At 42.5% G+C, this 23047-nt stretch overlaps 2 protein-coding genes across 5 annotated transcripts; one reads left to right on the top strand and one right to left on the bottom strand.

Moving 5' to 3' along the window:
• Positions 1 to 2683: 2683 nt before the first annotated feature.
• On the bottom strand, positions 2684 to 16401 carry gpd2 (glycerol-3-phosphate dehydrogenase 2 (mitochondrial)). 2 transcript variants are annotated; one of them, XM_047030657.1, is made up of 17 exons: positions 16296 to 16401; positions 14996 to 15102; positions 13566 to 13574; positions 12692 to 12863; positions 12346 to 12470; positions 12158 to 12255; positions 11698 to 11861; positions 9958 to 10122; positions 9565 to 9709; positions 9175 to 9368; positions 8774 to 9084; positions 7933 to 8064; positions 7589 to 7747; positions 7100 to 7212; positions 6676 to 6754; positions 6303 to 6401; positions 2684 to 5209 (listed from the first exon to the last, which is right to left on the bottom strand). In XM_047030657.1, exons 2-17 carry the CDS (start codon positions 15095 to 15097, stop codon positions 5084 to 5086), a joined length of 2193 nt encoding a protein of 730 aa, XP_046886613.1. In that variant the 5' UTR covers positions 15098 to 15102; positions 16296 to 16401; the 3' UTR covers positions 2684 to 5083. The 2 variants fall into 2 exon arrangements, with proteins under 2 accessions (XP_046886613.1, XP_046886614.1); XM_047030658.1 differs by lacking the exon at positions 13566 to 13574.
• On the top strand, positions 15109 to 23047 carry LOC124474491 (nuclear receptor subfamily 4 group A member 2-like). 3 transcript variants are annotated; one of them, XM_047030660.1, is made up of 8 exons: positions 15109 to 15206; positions 17441 to 17507; positions 17687 to 18552; positions 19128 to 19257; positions 19399 to 19547; positions 19703 to 19902; positions 19991 to 20169; positions 20261 to 23047. In XM_047030660.1, the coding sequence occupies exons 3-8, from the start codon at positions 17692 to 17694 to the stop codon at positions 20515 to 20517; spliced, it is 1776 nt and encodes a 591-aa protein (XP_046886616.1). In that variant the 5' UTR covers positions 15109 to 15206; positions 17441 to 17507; positions 17687 to 17691; the 3' UTR covers positions 20518 to 23047. The 3 variants fall into 3 exon arrangements, with proteins under 3 accessions (XP_046886616.1, XP_046886615.1, XP_046886617.1); XM_047030659.1 differs by lacking the exon at positions 15109 to 15206 and adding an exon at positions 17102 to 17253; XM_047030661.1 differs by lacking the exon at positions 15109 to 15206 and adding an exon at positions 17102 to 17253 and having other exon boundaries at positions 17425 to 17507.

The following is a 23047-nucleotide window of genomic DNA, read 5'->3' as shown; positions in this document are numbered from 1 at the left end:
GTTTACTTCACACACTCTGTAATTTCTCAATGTGGGGGGAACTATGAAATGCAGCATTGGAAGACATGGAGGACATTCATTCCGTTGTCTGTTGTCTCCAGTGGTATGGCGCCAGTAGGACAGGGCAGGACTTCAGAGGACAAATGCAGCCAGTGTTTTGTAGTGTGCTGTTGAAATGGGATGGAGTCCATTAGCGAAGAATGTCAAAGCAACTCAATATAAGAGATGGAAAATGAGCGTCATGCCATGGGGAACAGTTCTTTATGAGGATTGGCTCCACCAAACTGAAACCTTGTAAATACTCCTAGCATAACTGCTATTCCAAAAAAACCCAGATTGATTTATCTTATGGAGAGTGTGTGGGGGAGGGCAGTATGGCAAAGACTGGCAGGTGTCCATTGAAATGCAAAAGCAGGAGCTTCCTGTCCAGGCATCATTATTCATACATGTGATCTTCTTTATCACAAAGCTATGCGACCTGGATAAATGTCACCACGCTTTGCACATGCCCTTTGTATTATTGCTGCAGGTTGGAGGATGGGGGGTGGAGAACCGGACAGAGCTGGGTTGGAAGGGTGGCAAAGCATAATTACTCATTTTACTCATACATTAGATAGGCTCTGAGTATTCCAAGGTTTGCTATCATTTCCCATTTGTCAGAAAAATGACCAACTCCTACACATGGAGGTGTCATGTGACACAGGGTCAAGGCAGGGACAGGAATGTTCACTTATCTCTCCCTTCCAGGCCTAAAATGAATGAGTGTTTTATTGTATTTATTAAATTCAATATTCCACCTAAAATCATTACATAAGCCACCTGAGATACCCCAATCAAAGTAAAAGTAGGTTAAAATAATCCCGAAGTTTCAACATTGATGAGATACAGAAGAACACCACCTCTTCCTGAGGGTAAAAACAACAACAATAGAACAGGTTATTACAGTACTGGATGGTTGTGTCCAACATTGTCTGACTCCTTTTCAGTGATTCAAATGGAAGATGAACTCTGACTTAATTGGTTTATAAGAGAAGGTCAGCTTTGTTTCTTGAGTAGTCTGGTTAATTATGATCACGATTGTCATAATTATTTACTGACTAAATAAGGAAGTGCTCCTGTATGGATATTGACAACATTCATGGGCCTCACCACATCCCCCGAACAATTATCCAAGTTCTAATTAAGGCTAATTAAAGCATGTTTCATGACAACAACTGGAATGGCTGTGTAAACACTGAGTGTGTATGCTTTTGCATGATAATTACCGATTGCAGATTTCCAGAATGTTCTAAATGCAATCATGCTTGTCTGACAGACTCTCCAAAAACCTTTAGAGAATGACAGAAGACAGGGAAAGAATATATTTCTGTTTTTGTGAGTTTGATTTATCTTATAATATAATTCCATTCCTTACAATGTTTTGAACTGTACACTCTTGGTGTATGAGCCTGACAGTGATGACCATGTGATATTTTTGAGTGGAAATTCTGTCTTTCTCATCAGTGAGCCATGTTCTTTTTGTTTGTTTGTAAAATAAGCCCCCCCCCCCCCACACACACATACATTTACTTGTTTCACTCAAACAAAGGTGGGTGGGGGAAGCTGCAGAGCCAAAGAGTAAGATAAACCCAGAAAAACAAGGGTGGTTCAGATTGACAGTGAAAAACAAACTCACACAACACTGGAGCCAAACTTACCAGGCATTCCTCCCAACTGGCCAACAGACTTACATCATATGGTCTTATTTTATCATTCATAAAACAAAGGAAATGGTCCTGTCCTTGTCCTCCCTGAGTTTCTGAAATCTGGTCACCTTTCCCCCCCGCTCCTTTCAATTAGTGAGCGGACACATTGGAGCACAGTGTCTCTTTAAGGCAGGCCTAAACCCCAGGGGATAGAGCGCATTAGTGGTCATATGTCAACCAGATTTGTACGATTATTCATTGCAGCTAATTTCCTCATTCTCCTAGTGCTTGTCAGACACACAGCATTGAGGTACCAATGTGTCTGACTTTTGGCTGTAGATGGTCTGTGACATACACATAAACTAGCCTAGATAGAGCTAGTGGTTTGTCATATCATGACACATTTCATACGGCTTTGCCTCTTTTCACACACATAAAACTAAGTAGTGTTCTCAATACTGCTTCCATTTACATATATCTAATTATACCTGGTGATTTAGTCTACCTGTTTCTCACCTTGCCTTGCTAACTTGTAACCATGTCAAGCACCATGTCAACACAACCTCATAAGAGTCTCACATGATTGTTCCAATATCACAGTGCTGTCATACAGCAGTTGAATTGAGTTTGGGAATGGAGCGTGCAGATTCTTTAATTGCATTATGCTATATGCTGATGATCACCTTTGAATTCCTATTAGCCTCTCCAATTCTTTTTGGTTCTGCAATGAATCAAGTGATTTAACAAAAGACTAAGTGACAGGGGGCAGCCATATTGAGGCCTTAACGCAAAGAGAGTAAAAGGCCATTGTTTCATCTATAATAATGAAATTGACCATACAAAAAGTATATAAAAAAGCTTAGGTGGATTTGTAACCAGCCACTTGGCTTGAAGCAATCAAAATTTGATGATAGAGGGCCTAGTTATACTTGTGTCTGATGGATATGGAACTTACAGGCTAAAGCTATAGCTTTTCTGTAAGAAAGTATAAAGTCATATCAAACCAAAAGTCTTTGTTTATTACACACAACTTGTTGAAACATTTAGTAGAACCTCAGGCTATAAGGTTTAAACATGCTAGCATTTCCTGTGTCAGGTTTCATAATAGTGCATCATAGGACTATTCCCTTGAGAAAAGCCAGGTTGTTTTGCCAAGAAATATGAATGGTGGTCAGTGAGGTGAAAAAAATGTCACAAAAATCACCCACACCAAAACAATGCATGCAAGCAACCAGATACATTTAATTAGATAATTGCTTTTTTTCTGAAAAGCTATCAAGATCGATTTACAGTGTTGGAATACGAATCTCTTTCATTTTGGATGAAGCTGAAATTTCATCCAAAAAGACACAATCAAACATAGGGACATGGATTTAAGTTCAGATGTCTGTCAGGTATTCTTACAAGCTGCAGTTGACAGGTAAAAGAGTCCTTCCTGTCAAGGTATTGTGCTTAAATCAGCTGAAAATATACCCATGATTTAAATATTTCACTGTGATTACACAGTTAAAAACCGTTTCATACTTTACCAAAATTGTTCTGGTTGAAGCACCATCCTATGACTTTACATACAAAAAGCGTAATGACAATTACACTATGACGTTTATGAGTACACAATACAAAATGTCCCATTATAAAAAATTATTTCCCTTCATATATTTATATGTTCTTTATGTTGACATGCTCTATAATATCTCTGTTATAATAGTTATAATTCCACATAGCAATACTTAAAAAGAGTGAACATAGTTCCAGTTCATTCCACAACCAATAAGGCACATTTTGTACATTACTTTAATAAAATCACTATGGATAACGGTAAATAACCAAAAATACAGTAGTAACTTAAAAGTGAACAAGTTATAACAGAGACCAATGTAGACCAACATGGGTCCCCTTTTGAACCAACTTCTGAATTACAATCTTGCAATTAGCCACATTCCCAATATTTAATAAATGTCTACATTATTCAAAGATTATTCTAATGAATACATATGAAAAGGAATAAATATCTTACATAAATATATAGTTATGTGATTGAAATGCAGTAAAAAAGCAGTAATGTTGACATGATTTGACAAGAGTACTGATAAAGCTTGAAACCTTGCTATGTAAACCATAGGAGTTTGGCAGAGAGTGCAAACACAGGCCAGTGTAAGGACAGTATATTCACAGGAACATCCCACAACCAGTGTACTATGATACAAACCATCAGAAACAGAACTAGAAAAAGATGCAGTAACACACTTCAGAATCAAGTTGAGTGTCAGTTTAAATCACAACAATGATCTTGCTTGAGCAAAACTGGTTAAATTAGACATGATCTGCTCTATGTAAACAATGCAAAAAAAATTATAAGACATGGTAGTACTGTTATCTCTGACTTTCTTTTAGGTAAGTTTAATACAGGTTTTCTTAGTCTGCATCAGCAATCTTGGATCCTCAGGTACAAGACAAAGACATACAATCAGCAGCATGCTGGGAATCTAGCTTTTCACTTATAGTTTTTTGTTCATTCGACAAAGCAGAGCTAGAAGAAAAATTGCTAAACATTCGAATACAGCCTAGAAGTGGAGTGCAGGAAAATGTCGAATATAGGTATGTGTGTCAAAATGCAGAGTCAGAGGCACTCATTGTATTGTGATTGCAATCAAGTGTCATGAAAAACTGAGTGGGTCAGAAATATTCTGTATATGCAGGCGATGTCAAAAAGGTCCTTAAAGGCAGGGTAGGTACGTTTTTGCTAACCTAGCAATTTTGGATTAAGTTTGAAAGGATTCAACCCAAAATAGCCCACCCCCTCTTTTCAAAGCCACTCCCCCAAAACACTTGAACATGCTGTTTGATTACTGCCGGGAGGTAGGTTGGTAGACAGACAAGTAGCCCATCTAATCACTGCATTCAGTCCGAATGCTGTCCAATCATTAAGTTTGGTCCAAACAAAATTATCTGTTTATTACAGTCTTGCGACACCCAGAGATATTGAATTTATTTCATTTGACTGTCAAACCTTTCTATTTATTGGTTGCTATTAGGATGTGAAGTTTATTTCAGCAAATATGACCAAAAGTGCATCTCAACAAAATTACCGACCCTGCCTCTAATATTACCCTGGCAACTGCCATTTGTTGGACTAGATTCCATCACACAATAGATACTAGTCTTCACATCTGATTTGGCCATCCCTGATTACAATATCTTAATTCAGATCATCCTATTACAATATTCCTTGTTCCCGCCAATTATCAACTGCAAGGTTAAACAACATCTCATGGTGTGTCAAAAAGCAGGATTACTCTTAACTTGAACACAGAGTGTTAAGCAGTCCGTTTGACAACAAATACATGTATTCCATGTCAATGACGGTAACAATGACAGTTGTGTAGAAGTATCTTCCCTTAGACCCCTCCCCCGCTGCGGTCCACAGACACAGGGGCCCTCAGGTCCAGACTCTCCTCAGCACTCTTCAGAAGGAGGGCCAACCGGCTGTCAGACACCTGACCCTTCTTCACAGCACTCATCAGCTGGGGGGAGGAGGGGGGGAGATAGAGGGAGGGAGGAAGAGGACATAGAGACACAGAAAGAAAGTAAGTAAGTAAGTGAGTGAGTGAATGAGTAAATGAGTGAGTGAGTGAGAAAAAGAAAGAGAGAGAGAGACAAATGCAGGAGTTTTCCATGTATCATATCATTTAACTGTCCAGAAGTTTGAGGCAGGATCATTACAAAGCCTGGAGCATGTCTTGAACTCAAGTAAGATCAGCTAACCATCAGGATGCACAGACTCACACCCCAACAGCATCTATCTACACAGCACCATCCACATGTAAACCTTCAGCAGGACTCCGCAGGTATCCGGCACAGACACATCCACTAATGAAGGCTAAATCACCAGCTGTCACCAGCTTCTCTAATAAATCTATTTTAGCCTCTTCAGAGGCTTCTAGTTCTATGCAGGAAGACTCATCATTACCCTGGCTCATTGTCAAAGGGGCTAGACATCTAATTAGTGTTCTCCAGCGAGGCCTACTGGTCTGGGGGAAATGGCTCACAGGAGACCTGGGGTTTCACACCTCTACCTCCATTTGTAGGAGGCCATGTCAAGCTCTGAGACTTGGTGATAAGAACAAGAAAGAAAGCAGGGACAATGAAGGAGAAGGGAGTCTTGCAGGTGATTGTGTGTGTGTGTGTGACCGTGGTTGTGTGTGCCCCTGCATATGTGAGCGCTCATATGTGAGACAGCATGCAGTATGCGTGTGAACGCATCTGTATTTTCGGTGTGTGCGCGCACACCTGTGTGTGCGTGAGTGTGTGTTGGGGTAATGGATCCTACTCCCAGAGGATTCTATTATCATAGTTCTCTTGTCTGGTCTTGTTTGCTCAGGTTCTCATGGCAAAGAGAGGGCAGATATTGACCATGGTCTGGAGAATTAATGAATGCCTTTGTCAGTGCTGAGACAAGGAGCCATAGGTATTGCCATACGGGAGGCACAAAAGAGCCTTGCACACACAGAGGCGCGATCAAATCTCACACTCTCTTAGACACTCACATATAACACATCTAGATTTGCTTGGATGAAGCCTGAGGCTTGATCTCTGCTCTTTTAGTGAAACGCCTACCTGTAAGAACTCGTCGATTTCCACCTGTCCATTTTTGTTGAGGTCCACTTCGTTGAGTATTTCGTGGAGGGCGTTCTCATCAATATGGACGTTGATATTCTGAGGGATGAGAGACAAAGCAAGAGAGAGAAAGAGAGAGATGGAGAGAGATTGAGATAAATAGACAGACAGACAGAGAGAAGAAGAGAGAAAAAAACAGATAGATTTGTGACAAGCAGGAAGTTTGTAAGCTAACAAAGCTGTTGGTATCTAATCTCCTGAGAGTGATAATAGTGGGTAAAGAATTTGATAAAACCAGAGTTATATTACTATGTAAAAGTATTATGAAATTAGGTTAATTTCCCTGTGGGCAATATATCAAAGAAATGCTCACCTTTAAGACTCTCTGGACATCCACGGTGGTGATAAAACCTTTACACTCTTTGTCAAATTTGTGGAAGCGTTTCTGATACCTGTCAGTAACAGAATGGTCGAGACTTGACTGGCCTGTTTCAGGTGCTCAAGGGACAGTTATGCTTTAAATCAAGGCCGTAATCATAATACATATACAATATTGGGGGGGACACATCCCCCCCCAATATTCAAATCTGGTCAAAATGTCCCCCCCAATATATTAATATTAAAATATAAATGTGCTACACTACGACAGGTAAGCACGCAAGCTGCCCGAAATTATCATTAAAAAAAAGAAAGAACTCCCCCTAATGTTGACTCCATGGCTACGGCCTTGCTTTAAATAGCAGGTGATGACATAAAAAATAGGATGGCTTCAGCTAGAAATTTCCATCAGTACCTACCTGGCCACTTCCTGTGCGTCCAAGGTGATCTCTGATGTTTTGGTGATCTGTTCAGACCGGGACCTGTAGCCCATCTCATGATAGAGGAACTTCTTCGCTGCCTCCAGCTCCTCCTGCAAACACACAGAAGGACGGTTTATGTCCGCGGGTTAAAGATAAAAGATTGTGAATTAAGCAATATTTGACCTGGTATTATTACAGCTGGATACAAAAGAAACACACACAGAAACTGGGTACAGTTTCACACACATGCATACTCATGCACACACAAAACCCTTGAGGTGGAAACACCTTTCTATTGAATCGTGCTCTTGAGGGTGTGGACCTTTCGACTGAAGTGTACTGTGGTCGGAAATAATGCGATCTAAAAAAGGCAGTGAGGGGGATTTCATCTAAAAACAGCACCCAAGAATAATTTCACGTAGGGAAACAATGAACAAAAATATATATCCACATAAACTCGAATGCTGTTCGTGGTGTCTCCCCTACCGTCCTCCTCTGCTCGCTCCAGTCCAGCTCCTTGCCCATGATCTCCACGATGCGTGGAAGAGCCTCGTCAGCCGCCTGCACGTTAAGGAAGCCCAGTCGCGTGCGCCGAGCGATCACGTCGATGGCCGTGCAGGCGTACTCTTTCATGGCATACAACACCTGAGAGGAGATCGAGAGGAGACGGGGATGGAGGGACATAATGAAGGATATAAGATAGGATAGGAAAGATGACATGAAGAAAGAATGGAAAAGGAGAGGGAAAATTGTAATAGAGTCCACTTGTGGCGTATGCAGACAAAGGCAAATGAAAGTTTGAGAGTAGCTTGGATGATATTATGAATTACCTCGCTCTCGATGTAAGGGAACTCCGATACCAGCCTCTTGCCCACGATCGGCCACCTCTTCCCGGTGACGTGTGCCATCTTGGCCACATCAAACGCCCGTCCCCCGTACGTGGCGGCCAGGTGTTGGGCCACCTGAGGGCCACAGAGACGGAAGATCATTCAACTGAACCAAGACACTCAACATGCTGCTGTGAGATGGCTGTGTATAAAGACAATAATGCTTGAATGTTCCTGTTGCTGTGACTGTTATTCCACTCAACTTTAGTCCACTCAAATCCAATTGCATTTTTTATTTACAGGTTGTACAGATGGGATCAAATGTCATTTTATCTGGTTACTAAAAGCTCAAATTAAAGAATTTGATCATTTCACTGCAATTGTTTTGCTAGATGGAGTGGGAGCCTTGATGTACTTTGAGACCCACCTGCCCTCTGCAGCTGATAAAAGGCAACATCTTTTGAAACGACGGTTCATATTGATTCAGTCCTTCTTAAAAGTGCAATCTCTCTCTGTTTAGAGATTGCAGTCAGTTTAGCTGTTTGAGGGTTACAGTGTGGACAATGATGTATCATGGGTTTGGACATAACAAATGCTTATTGCAATTCAGGTAGTTGACTACCAAAGGTCAAATGCTGTCAAAATATCAAAGGTAACCTTTTGGAATATTAAAGAAAGCGCCACCTCTAAGGAGGATGCTGCCTCTAATGAGGAGTTCAGACTTTCAAGCAGGGTGGGCTTTCCCTACTTGGCATACTTAAGTTGAAAATATATCATAGTGTATTGAAAGGTTAAGAAATGAAACAAGCCAGAATCATGGACTAACTGGGAGTTGGAGTCCTACCTCATTTTCCAGGCCGTAGTCCTGTACCAGTCGGATGTACATGGTTGGGGTCCAGTCCTTGCCCCCTTCCAGCAGCAGTCCCACAGTCTTACTGGGCGTGGCCTTGAGACCATGGGCTTTCACTGCTGCGTCCAGGGTCTCCTCGGCCATGGAGCGGTATGTGGTCCACTTCCCCCCAGCGATGGTGACCAGGCCGCTGTCGCTCACGTTGACGATGTGGTTCCTGCAGATGGACTGCGTGTCTTTGGAGTTGGGGTCCGTGACCAGGGGTCGTATCCCACTCCACGCTGCCAAAACATCCCCTCTCCGCACTGGTGAGAAGAGGTGGGCGGGTGAGGAGGAGGTGACGGAGAGATGGACTGCACACAGAGGTGTGTGTGTGTGTTATGGCCACGCCCTACCCTCCACATCCGGGCTGAGGTAGTTGCGGACCTCTGTCAGGATGAAGTTGATGTCCTCCTCCGTGGGGATGGGATGAGCCGTCACGCTGGTGGGCGAGTCAGTCGTCCCGGCGATGGTCATCTTCTCCCAGGGCAGGAAGAAGATGACACGCCCATCGCTGGTGGCGGGGTCCAGCAGACCCATGTTGTCCGGACTGGAGGAGGAAGAGGAGGAGCCGGAAGCAGGAGAAGGGTGAGAAAGAGGAACCAAACAACCAAGCAGTATCAATGACACCGATGACATTCAATGGATACAAGCCCATCCAGGCACCTTTAGGATCACGTTTGAGTTCCAATGTGCCTGACATGACAAATCAAACACAGTGGATGTCCGGGTCTTAATCTTTGTACCTGTAGTATCCAGGGATGACTATGTGGACCCCAGCACTGGGCTGGCAGATGTTCTCATTCTTCTGGTCGTCCATCTTCCTCAGAGAGTCCGTGAAGGGACCCGTGGCATTAATGACACATTTGGCTCTGACATCAAATTCTTGCCCTGCCAGTGGTAACAGCCGTATCAGTCAGTCCGAGCTGTGTTTACGTGTCTTCGAAAGTCTGCATATTTATGCGTCTTACATTGTTTTTACGCTTAACAAATGAATTTAATTGACTGTGCGCTCATTTATGGGGTGTAAGTGCATGTGTGAGAGGAATTCAGAGAGAGGGAACAAACAAGACAGAAAGAGAGTATTTCCAGTCGATAGGCATGCGTGTGTGTGTCTGCGCACAGTTGTGCATGCGTACCTGTGATGACGTCCCTGCAGCGTGCACCGCACACCACCTCCTTGCCCGTCTCCGGGTCGTTCTTCTTCAGCAGCCGCACCACCTCGGTGTAGTTGGCCACGGCGGCACCGTGCCTGGTGGCGGTGAGGGCGATGGCCAGGTTCATCCGGGCGTCGTTGTGCTGCCCTTGGGGCACGTAAAGGAGAGGAGAAACAGAGGGGAGGAGGAAGAGGAGGAGACAGAGGAGATAGTTCAGTTGAGTCCCTTGTGGCGCTCTTCGACATCATTCCGATGCTCCTTGCCTTTGGGTGCTACTTAACTCACTAGAGTGAGAGAGCGTAGGGAGGGGGCAGAGGCGAAGTACAAGAGGGATGATGGGACAATTGTGACAGGCTCATGACCTGCAGTCAGACCCCATTCCCCCCCCTCCCCCTCCTGGTCTAGCAGGGCGGGGCGCGCATGGCTGGGCTGACACCTCCTGTTAGGACAAGACTACGCCTGGCAAGCATGACCACAGATGCCCACCCGCTATTCTAAACAATGCCCTGTGGTGATTGGCTCACTGTCTGATGCAAATTGGGTAGGTGCTGACAGACAGTCTGGATATACATATATATGAGAAACAGAAGAAAAATATATGTTTGGAACAATCATGAGATCAAATGACATTACATGTGATAGTACGGATGCATAAATTAGTAGTATGAATGGTCTAATTGACCTCGCCGTGGCGCCAATCAAATTTGTTCAAAGTGAGAGATGCCGGTTTTGAGGAAAGGTTGTGTTTTGGCTCCGTTTGATTATGCCTCGGTTTGGTCTCGTGTGTGCAAACTGTCTAGAGGATATAGCCCTGAGGGGAATGTGAAAACAGCATCCCAGGGGCGAGGTAAAGACGCTGAAAGACCAGTTGTCTAAGAAGGAGAGTTGGAGAGGAGGCAGAGGAGGAGATAGTCATACAGCAGCAGTTAGTCACGACAACCACAATGCTTTGTTCTGCTCGGTTATGAGAAGGTCAGATTCCCAAATGTCACACGCATGATTGTTCCAGATGGAATAATTGGAGAAAGGTTCCTTCTCCTTTTACTTCACACACAGACACACACACACACACACACACAGACATGCACATATGTGTGTGTGTGTGGGGGGGACTGCTTTGCTAGAAGCCATTCCCTATTCCCAGCCGGCACTAAAAAAGATAGCAGTTCAGTTAGCTGTAACCCTTCAGAAAACAAACACATGCAGGGTCTTTCCTTTCTCAGGGATAAACACTGAATGCTTAATGAGGTTTGAAAGATGAAGTAGCCCTCGGACACAAAGTTGTGTGTTCACATGGTGTGAAAAACAGAGTGAGAGAAAGAAGGCAAATTCTGTCGAGCCAGACAGAGTCAGAGTCCAAACATATGGTTGTCTTTCTCTGATGCCAAACTGGGGCAATCTCAGCCTTAGCCCTGGGCTCAAAGAGGAACACCAGCCGCCAGCAGGTATATTTAGTTAGGGACCAATGGAGACCACAACAGGTCACTGGTACTAAACCCCAGGCCCAATAAACCCTGAGAATCTTTAATTCAAGAAATGCCCTTTGCTACAGAAGAAAATGCTCTAGTTACAAAATGTTTGTGAAAAAAACTGCATGAAAAAAACAGCATTATCATAGTTTTCAAGCTTTCAGGCTTTCTGACTTCTTGAACTAACTACCCAGATAATATACTGTAAAAATATGCAATTAAATCTGAAAAACCAACAAAGAAGTTGTCTTACCGTCATAGTAAACGATAGCTCCCACCAGCCTGTCCTTCTTGAGCATAGGGAAGAGCTCCAGGGCCTTGGTCTTGCTGAGGACGTAGCTGCTCTTCAGACACTGGGCCCCGGCCACCAGGTCATACATCTTGATCCCTGCCCAGTAGTATGGCAGCTGCCACCATCTTAGAACACATCATACATATATACAGCACACACACACACACACACACACACGCACACACACACAGAGTACGTTCCTCATTTGTCTGTTCGGTTTCCTCATTGTTAATCTTCACTAAGCTTCTTGTCTGTTGTTCAAACAGCTTTATTTATAATCCACCGTCTCAGAGTGAATCCTGGGCAACCTTCATAGTGAGGCCTTATGCTAAGAAATCAATTCATGTGATGGTTTACCTAAAAAATGTATTTGACTTGTATTCATCTCATTCTCTAGAGCAGGGCAGAGAGACAGCCTTACGTGTATACAGGCAGCATGATGGGTAGTGGGGCTGAAAGATGAGGGGCGATGTGCAGCAGGTTGGATCTCTCGTGAAGGGCTTCTTTTACCATCATATACTGTATCAAAAGGGTAAAGACAGGCTTTTTAGCGACCACGGATTGAGAATCCACCCAGACCCGAGGCCTCCAGCAACACCCCATGTGTACCTGCTCGTAGTCCAGCTTCATGATGGCCTTCTGGAGGTAGCGCACGCCGCCATGGATGAGCTTGGTGCTTCTGCTGCTGGTGCCTGAGGAGAAATCGCTCCTTTCCACCATGGCCGTCTTAAGGTCTGGAGAGGGACACACGAGCAGGCAGAGAGACAGGAAGGGGATGGAGAGCGAGAGGGGAAGAAGAGAGGGAAATAGAAACCAAAACAGATGGACAGTCAGTGAGTAACTGCAGCGGTATTGATATTGGCCGTACTGAAGGAAAGCGAAGCAGAAGTAGCATTCCCGTTGTTCACTCAGTACAGTACAACGTCACGATCGGTCCGGCGTTGCGTTTTCTTACCGCGCGTGACGGCCTCTAAGGCACACCCAGAGCCTGTGGCCCCTCCGCCGACGACGAGGACGTCAAACTCGTCCGTGTCCTGCAGGGCGGACAGCAGGGCCTGGCGAGAGGGCAGCTCCTCTGGGTACTGCACCTTAAGGTCCCCCTCCGCTGCCACCGAGGCCAGCCGGGCCTGGACAACACACACACACACACACAAACACACATTCACAATCATACAGCACACGCACACCCAGTCACACGCACACACATGTACACACGTTGTACATAGTCACATTATCAAGCGTCTGACAACGTCCACTTACACTATGTTTTGTTATCTGGTATTAAGGGTACAAAAGAAATCTGGAGGAAGGAAATGGTCAAATCAAGAGAGAATGAGTGAGCTGATGGATGGTCACAGAGAAAGTCGAGGATTGTATTTCTAATGTTACATTTTATTCATTTTCTATTGAGCAATTGGACTCAAATGATTACATCAAGACGCTTTCGAAAACAGCGGTCAATTTGACTTGCAAATAGGCAAATGAGTGCCGGGCGTTGGTAATTTAGGGCTGTAAAAGCAAACAAGATCAAATAATTAGTGTCTATTCCCAAGGCAGTGCATATTTGACACCCACAGACGATTAGACGCTGGCCTCTCCCTGCAATCAAGATAAGGACATGAGTACCATGGTGTGTCTCATGCAAATGACCAATCGGCCGCTGCCGTGAAAACTTTGCGAGGCGAGAGCGGCTAGTCCCCTTGCCTCAGAGGAGACAACAGACAGTGCTATTTATCCAATTAGGATTAACATTTCAAGGGTTAGGTTCTGTCTCTGGCATGCTTGATTATAGATTATTGCTTTGTCAGTCAGATTTGACTTTTGCTTACCCATTCATGCTTGGTTCAGGAGACGTTGTCGGACAAACGTTCCATCAGGACACAAAACAAAGTTAACATTAGGTCAACAAAGGGTCAAAAGCTCCACAGAGGACTGGAATGGACTAATAATAGCTTTGCTGACCAAGTTAGTTTATGTTCAGAATAGGCACCTGTTTTGCCCTCTCAAACGTCAGGAGTGTGACTCCTTTGCTATTTAAAACCCTTTAAGGATTCTGTTGGTGCCCTTATGGACCCTTGAAGCCCAGAGCAAAGACTGAACGGTTATGATCTTTGCTTCGTTCTTTTCCAATCATATCATTTCTATTCACACCGCTGTTCAAGAAACACATTTTGCCTAATTAATAGAGTCAAGTGACTGGTTTCCGTGGAAACACAGCGTGGGCATCTTTGCCCGTTTCCCAAAGTTGTCCTTAGACACTAACCTACAGACCCTAGATAATGATCAACAGGATATTTTGCAGATTGGATCTCAAATCTAATAAAATCAGGAGTCCCACTGCTCCTCAGCTTGCATTTTTCCTTGTTTGTCTCAAAGATCTTGTTGATTATCTTCATCTACTTGACCTTATTAATTTAGCTGTGTAATAACTAAATACCCATGGGACAAGCTCTTGCTAATGCTTACTTGTTCAAATGTAAATAAAGGAATATGGTGGCTATAAAATATAATCTCCTCAATATTTGCTAAAAAGTCATTGATGATTCAAGTCCTGGATGTAATGTTTGCCATGACAAAAGAAGACACAACTTAATGTAACCCATTTGTCTGACACAACAGAACGTACAAATGGTAAAATAACATAACATGCATATTCATAACATGTCAAAACAACATAACACCAAACACCATTACTGAGGGGTTCGTTTTTTGCCACACAAAGCTGTTGACATTCACCATTATAACCACGGCAACAATAATCCACCTGAGTGGAGAAGGGTTGTATAAAACACATTCCTGGGTCTAGATAAGACATGCCTAAAAAGGTGTGTGCTGCTAGCCTGAGAACAGATTACCATACCAGTTAATACAGTAACTGTAGGCTACGTAGCATGCTCAGGCTTCACATGTCATGCTCAGAGAAGGGCGCTGAAGTCTCATGGCTGTCTTCTGACTAGGGACCTACATTTCCCTTGTGACTCAAACAGAAACCCCAAAGGTCCTAAAAATCAAAATCAATAAGGGGCAAGAGATGTATAAAGTCAATTCCTATTGTTAAGAAGTTGATTGTACTGTGTCATTACTAAACTCTGACATCAGATGAAGGGAAAGAATAAGAAACTACTCGCTCACAGTAGTTCGCTTACCTCCTACTTAAATAACACACAGTCAATACCTCTCTAGTACTAATTTTACTAAAGCCCTTATTTGACTTGATATCCATTCAGATTTGCTATGGTTAGGAAGGTACATAACCAACCTGGGTCTTTCGGTATTCCGACAGCTGAGATAGGCCAAAAATAGTGGCAACAGCACCACTCCCTATGATGGCCGTGTGTTTCAGAGCCTTCCGGAAAGCCATTGATCCTGAAACACAGATGCAGAGCAGAGAAGTGGATGAATGAAAGGATGGAGACAAGAATCGGACTGGGCAGAGGGATGACACAATGGGCAAGAGTTCACGTGAAGAGGTAATGTTGAGCAGGAGTAGCAGGAAATGAGATTGGTCATTTGTAAATTGTGTGTGTGCATGCGTGTGAAAGAGAGAGAGAGAGAAAGTAAATGACTGTGTGTTTAGGTATGTGACCGTGAATAACCACTTATGCAAAGTGACAAAGGGTAGAAAAAGGAATTGTCTGTAACATTCTAGGCCTGAATGTGTTTGCAAGTAAATACACAGGCACTAGTGCTATAGTCATTATTCTGTATCTCCAAGTCCCGTGACTCTGAAGTTCTGTGCTGGGACTTTTCATCTCTAGTTGAATGACAAGGGTATTTTCCTCAGCCAGGCTTTATGAACAACTTATAGTGACTTAATTAGGGAGTGTGTCACTGCTCTGGCGCACTTTGGGTTACTCTCACTTACCGCCTGGCCAAAAGTCAACATTACCTCATGTCTCTTCTTGTGTGTAAATGAAATGACTCATGCAAGACAGAGGAAGAAGAAGTGTAACACATGGTACCCAACGCCATTTCTGACTATCCTATCCCCCTTCATAACCTTCAAAGTTTAACATTAGATTAGGCCTAAACTTTTGTAGCCTTGTCCATGCATATTGTTTTATGTGGACAAATATTTTTTTTTCCCGTTTTGAAATCTGCACGAACATTGTAGGCCTGGTAATACCAAAAACGACATAGGCCTACAATTGAACAAAATACTGGTGATTCTCAAATGTATAACAGTATTACAGACATGCTCCTATTAATTAAAATTATAGGCCAAGTTAAATGCGCAACTAGGCTACATAATGAAGACCTTCTGTTCACAATCCGAGTGATTTGTTCTTATAATAGGCCACACTTAGACTTTAATTACGTAGTTATGATCATTTAGACATGAGCCCTAGTCTAAGTTGCTTGAACGTTTAGTTATCATTGCTGAAAATAAGTCTAATTAGGCTATATGGAGTTACTGATATGATATCGTCTTATGGCTTCGGGAATGCTTTCTCAGCCGCAGTCAACATGAGGTTTAACGTTTTTGCTTCGCAACATGAAATGTTAAATATAAAAATCGACATAATAGAGCAATTAACCTATCTAGTATTTTTACTTACAGATTTTCACGCCTCAATTGATGACAGTATCGCCCGAAGATGCAGGGCGTCAGCTGAGGACAGTGTTATCCTATTCGTATCTACAAGAAAACCAGGAAGTGAATGCAAGCTAACAGACAAACAGAAAGACCAATGGGATTGCGTATGTTATTAACTTGTCCAATCATGCTTTAGTATGTGTTTAAAATGGTGACGTAGATGGGGGAAACTATTGCACAATATCTTAAACTCCCATACACTTCTCGCACCATCAAAAAAATGTCATTTTTTGCTACACACAAGTACACAATTAGCAGCTTCTGTGCTCACAGCAAGATCAACGTTAGGGTTGGGCTAAAGATTGTATTGTTGAGCTACTGTTGCAACATCTGAGAAGGTAGAAACCATGGCCCAATTTGTGACATTATTTAACCTGTGAAAAGTACTTTCACATAGACTGCAGTTAGATTTTCTTTGACAAATTTGCTCAATCCGAAGCATGTTCTTAATCTCACCCATGTGGGCTACTTTAAAAAAGAATGGCATTTAATTCTATGTGTTGCGATGGATGCTATTAAATTAATATGATAGAATACTCTTTATGAAATAATATTACATTCCTTAAAATACAAAACAATTGTCCGAGTTGCAAACTAAGTAATCCGAGTATAAAATAGTTCGGTGTAAAATTCATCAAGCATGGTTAGGATTGGAATGTGATGGGAGCCTGTGCGTAAAAGTGGGTGACGTCCTGAATTTCTCTGGCACGTGCACAACCGCGCTCCAAGTGTGAGACACAAAAACAAAGGCACATTGTCGATGCCTGTCTTGGCCACTCTGCTGGCAAGTCGCAAAGCTGCTCGGTCACAAACCCAGTTCCTTTCCAAAATCGCTTTCCTGGATAGTTGGCTATTGCGTGCATGGAAGGTGTTTTTCCTCCATAAATTTGTTATTATGATTTTACGGAGTACACTGTAAGGTACGTAATTGATTGTTTGACTTTGAATATGGTATATGTAGTTGCCATACAAATATCAGTTACATTTAATTGAGATTTTTTGAACAAATATACATTACAGTGCATAATTGACACTCAAGTTGTCCAGTAAATTGTATGTAAATATCTTACTTTCTGACTGTCGTTAATTAGATTATATGATTTATAGGGAGATTCAAGTGGGGATTTAGAGCATCACTCCTGAAATACCTAACCAGAAATCATTTGATTTTAAGGTAAGAGTGCAGAGAATATTGCTGACAATGTACGCGTATAGAAGTTGTTTTCAAGGTGTTATGGGCACTTGTTTCAACAAATGATCATGATCTTCATTTATATATTCGTATGTATTTTGTTGAATTATGCCAAGACACAAATCGATTCATAAGGGCACGTTATTTCCCTCTCTTATTAGAAACAATGCCTTGCGTTCAGGCTCAGTGCGGCTCATCCCCTCAAGGAGCCAGCCCAGCTTCCCAGAGCGCAAGCATCCACTCCGCCGAGGAACGCAGCTGCGACTTCTTGACGCCGGAGTTTGTCAAATTCAGCATGGACCTCACTAATACTGAAATCGCAGCCACCACCTCTCTTCCGAATTTCGGCGCTGTGATGGACAGTTATAATTCTAGCTACGACGTCAAGTCGCCCTGTTTGTTTCAAATGTCCGTTCCGGGAGAACAGGCTTACGTGAAAGTTGAGGATGTCCCTGTGCATGGATACCACCATCCAGCCCACCATCAACTACACCAGTCCAACGAAGTGCTCACTTCCCCCGGATCTGCGTACTACAAGTCACCGTCGCCACAGACACCAACCACAACTCATTTTCAAAGTCCAGCCAGCCATGCCGGCCTATGGGACGACTCGGGACACCGGTGCAGCTTCCATCAGGATTATTTGACCGTGGCGCACAGAATGGACCAATGCAAAAACGCTCTATCCAGATTTTCCTTGTTTTCTTTAAAGCAATTCCAACCTGGCCACTCCTCGTCTACTTGTCAAATGAGATTTGACGGTTCTCTCCACGTGGATACACCGTGCGCGCATCATTTACTGGAGAGTCAGGGTATCTTTGGAGCCAGCGGGCTGCGGAAACAACACGGCGTAGTGTTTCCTTCAATCCAACTTGGTCACGGACACCACTTTATGGATAATCAGGTTCCTTCGCCGCCGAGTCGGGGACCCCCCAGTAATGATGGATTGTGCGCGGTGTGTGGAGATAATGCTGCATGCCAACACTACGGCGTGCGCACCTGTGAAGGCTGCAAGGGATTCTTTAAGGTACGTTTCTGGGACGAAACGGCAGTAAAACTTGATACGTATGTCATTGAAGCAGCATGTCACAGTATTAGAGTGGGCCCATGATATATGCAATCAAGAATAGATATTCGAAATTACATTTGCCTTATTTTTGTGAACAGCCGTTATTTGGTCTGTCATAGGCATTCAGGGTAGGCTTTACTGAAACTGAAATTAAGTGATGAATTTGAAATATTGGTATAATTATATGGAAAACATTCTATTGTCGAGCCTTATGCTGATCTAAAAGAAACTTGTAGGTTATCTTGTTTATGTAGTGTCAGGAAGCTAATATCCACCTGTAGACAGGTCAGAGTTCAGGGTTTCTGACGTTAAATAATTAATCCTTCCTTTTCACCTTAAAGAGCACCAAGTTATGAGTGGACATGGCCCTATATTTACTCTGCTTGATCCGCAGTTAGAATTTTTTCCATGTCCATGTTTGGAGTCCAGATGAGTCAGAGTTCAGTTGAAGCCTCTGTCAATTTATCCCAATGCATGTTAATATACACATCTTGTATCCAGTTAGTATACCGTCATTTTCTATGTCTTAACAGCGCACGGTCCAGAAAAACGCCAAATACGTTTGTTTAGCTGGTAAAAACTGCCCTGTGGATAAACGAAGGAGAAATAGATGTCAATATTGCCGCTTCCAAAAGTGCCTTGTTGTGGGAATGGTGAAGGAAGGTAAAAAAAAAAGTATCATTTGCAATTGGTTCACTTTCTGGAATGTTTATTCATGGAAGACCTGTCCTTTCAATACACTGCACCCAAATGTTAAATTGCAAAACATTTTCAACTGTATTTCCTGTATACTATGGAATGCAGTGGTTAGGACGGCGAATTTGAAGGGTCGGCGAGGTCGGTTACCTTCCAAACGTCCACCGGATTCGTCTCCACCTGTCAACATCCTAAATGCGCTCGTGAGTGCCCATGTGGAGTCCAACCCCTCTCTGTCACGACTCGACTACTCCAACGTAAGTAAACTCACGTACCCTATCAAGCTATCCAGAAATAATAATAGAAAACCGAAATGTCCACACATTGATCGAAATTATTTCAGTTATTTAAATGACAGAAGAGTTTAAACCTACAATCTCTCAACGCTGAATTTATACCTTTTAATACATAGTTTCAAGTTAACCCCGACGGCCCAGCTGGAGATGACGTGCAGCACATACAGCAGTTCTATGACGTCTTGACCATCGCCATGGACATCATTCGTGGTTGGGCGCAAAATATACCAGGGTTTATCGACCTAACACAACAGGATCAAGATCTTCTCTTCGAATCTGCGTTCTTGGAGCTCTTCGTCCTGCGCCTGGCATACAGGTAGCGTATAGACATCATGCAAGTTAGCTATGCGTAAAAGTCTACGTTTACGTCCCCAACCACAATCATGGTCTGTTGTTAATTGCAGGTCCGACCCAAAGGACGGAAAGCTAATATTTTGCAATGGACTTGTTTTGCACCGGTTCCAGTGCAGGCGAGGCTTTGGAGAGTGGGTTGATACCATCATGGAGTTCTCTTCTAATCTGCAAGACATGAAAATAGACGTTCCAACTTTCTCTTGTATAGCCGCTTTGGCCATCGTGACAGGTAGGTGTGCAATAGTTAATGTAGGCCGATTTACTTGTGATTACAGTGTTTCCTCAAGTGATTAAAAGCATTGCACCTGTTGTTGCCGCAGAGAGACACGGATTAAAGGAACCGAGGAGAGTGGAAGAACTTCAAAGTAAGATAGTGAAGTGCTTGAAGGACCAACTAAATATAAACGATGCAGAGCTTTGTCAACCACATCATTTATCAAAACTGTTGGAAAAACTACCTGAACTTCGCACGCTGTGTACTCAGGGTTTGCAACGGATTTTCTACTTGAAGCTGGAAGACTTGGTCCCTCCACCCGCTATCATAGACAAGCTATTCCTCGATACTTTGCCCTTTTAAAAACCATGCGGACCTTTACACTGCGTTGTATATAACACACTTTAAAATTGTCAATCATAATATGTATATATTGTATATAACCTTTTTTTAAACCAGCATCCTACTTTTTATTTTCCTATCTGATCCCTCTCTGTTTTATCTAGCCTAGTTGATGTTGTTGCCATTACGAAAGGTCAATGTACATAAATAATATTTGACTTGTAAAAGTCTTGCATTATATCTGCATGGGCCCAAATGTGATGTGATTCATACTGGCCTGTAAATGTATGTCCTTAAACACCACTGTGGTATTTACATGCTGTACATTGGACGTGTAGCCTGTTACCTATATCCCTAAAATCCTGTTGTTTCTTTATTTCGTTAAAATGTCATTGTTACGACCAAATGTAAGCTTTTGCAAAAGAGAATACATTAACCCAAAGCAATCCGAAATGTTTTGCTCTATTTTAAGTTAAAATATAATTATTTATTGGAAAACATTAAATAGTTGACAAGCTCTACCAACTGCTTTTCTCTGAACTGCTTTGATACTGTTGTGTACAAATGCTTCAAGTTTGTTGTCTGAGCTTATGTTTTGGTTCGTGAACATTAATGTTCAAGCTGAATCAATTCAGGTTGTCAAAAGAAATTAGACAAAATAAAATTATGTCGAAGGCACATTTTACTGCGATGGCTTATCAACCAGCTTTCGTTCTGAATTTACAGTTTTAAGTTAGTGAGTCCCTAAAATCAATATTTTGTGTATGGCTTTGGAGGTAAAGATGTAATTAAATTTACATTCACCCTAGTCTTTTAATTTACCTTGAATTTATGGACAACATATGTTGATAAGGAAGTTGTGAATGAACAAATCGTTATGAATACAAATGCATATGAAAGGTTACCAAATAATGCACATCTGCGATCGTCCTGCTGCAGTAAAGAACGTAAAAAGAACATTATTATTATCTTAATCATAAGGATTTGGACCGAATGACATTTAAAAACCTCTCGAGAGTTTTGACATTAAAGGAACGGATTTCCAGTCACAGTTTTTACCATAACAACAAAGCCAAGTGATTTAAGTTGCAAATATGCGGAAATAATTTTGATGGATATACATTAGTATATTTGACCTGACATTTACCCCTTCGTATGTTCCGATTTCCTCTTAAATCGTTCTCCTCATAAACATGGTGAGAAGTTTTTGTATGCAACACGGAACGCTATGCAGGTGTAAGATGCGCCTGGTCCAATATGACATCTCCTCTGCCTTGTGTTGAAACTGAAGTATTGATTAATCGGCTGTAAAAGGTCTCACAAAAACGATTATGCTCACAAGAGGGTTTAATAGGCTGGAGATCAATGGAGTTGCAGCTCTGTGCACCCAGCTGTCATGCTGCCTGAAATGCTAAGATTAAATTAATCAATACTATTTGTGAAATGCCAAATTGTGGATGATGAGTGGCAGGAACCGTTCCCAGATGTCAAATCACATACCATGACTTAACATTTGGGGTGTGTGTGTGTTTGTGTGTGCAATTGTGTGTGTGTTTATTTATGGTTAATTGAGAGGGTGTGACCATCTGTACCATGACCACTCAACAACCCACCTATCAACTATAACTATTTTATAGCATAATCACATTTTTGATTCTTGAATTACCCTTCAAGTGCCAATTCACTCTGATCTCTATCTACAGAGCAGGCATTTTCTGGGGTCAGAAAATGTCTATGGAGGTGTTGGACGAGGTTTGATCTCAGTGTGGAGCCTGCCTCAGAGCAGTTAAATCCTTTATCGCTGCTATCCCAGATAGCCCAGCAGCTCAGACCACCATAGGCCAGCCTATATACTCCCTCTCAACGATCATTGGACAAATCCAGTGTATGTTATGTCTGTTGAAGGGCCAAACTGAGAGCATTTCATTTTTGTATGGCTGTCACAGGGCTCAGTCCAAGAGGGGATGGACTGGAACCCAAAGTACCGTGTTCCCTGCATGGCCTTCCTTTTGACGCAGTGTCGAGTTTCCCAAAAGTAGTGATGGTGTTTCTATCCAAACTGCACAATGCAGCCTTGAAATATTCTATCAAGGTCAGCCAAAACAGAAAGGACAGAAGACAAGCTTTATGTTAGTGTTGGTCATTAATAGAATAGATTACAATTACCACACTTGGTAGGCCAAATCCTGATATTAGGATTATTTCTTGTCTATAGGACAATAGGCTGTTTAGCTCTTGAAATGTAATAACTGGGGGGAACACTGTGGGACAGTGGGAAAATCAACTGACCATATAACACTATCCCATCCCTCCTAGGTAACAGATTTGCTGTCATTACGATACTGATCCACTGTCATAAAACTGTCATCTATCAAGTCCTGAGTCTGAATTCTCAAAATGTGAGATTGTGGAAGAATTCCTATCACATCATTCCACATGTGGTATATTCTTATGAAATGCTACAGTATATGTTCTTTTCACCTTGCAAGATTGTGCCCACATCTCCCCCCCCCAATTATTTAAATGTAATTATGAGACCTATTAGACATAT

The sequence above is a fragment of the Hypomesus transpacificus genome, chromosome 12 (genome assembly GCF_021917145.1).
Source record: "Hypomesus transpacificus isolate Combined female chromosome 12, fHypTra1, whole genome shotgun sequence".
NCBI lineage: Eukaryota > Metazoa > Chordata > Actinopteri > Osmeriformes > Osmeridae > Hypomesus > Hypomesus transpacificus.
The sequence above is the reverse complement of the archived record's forward strand: the minus strand, read 5'-3'. Positions and strand labels throughout refer to the sequence as shown.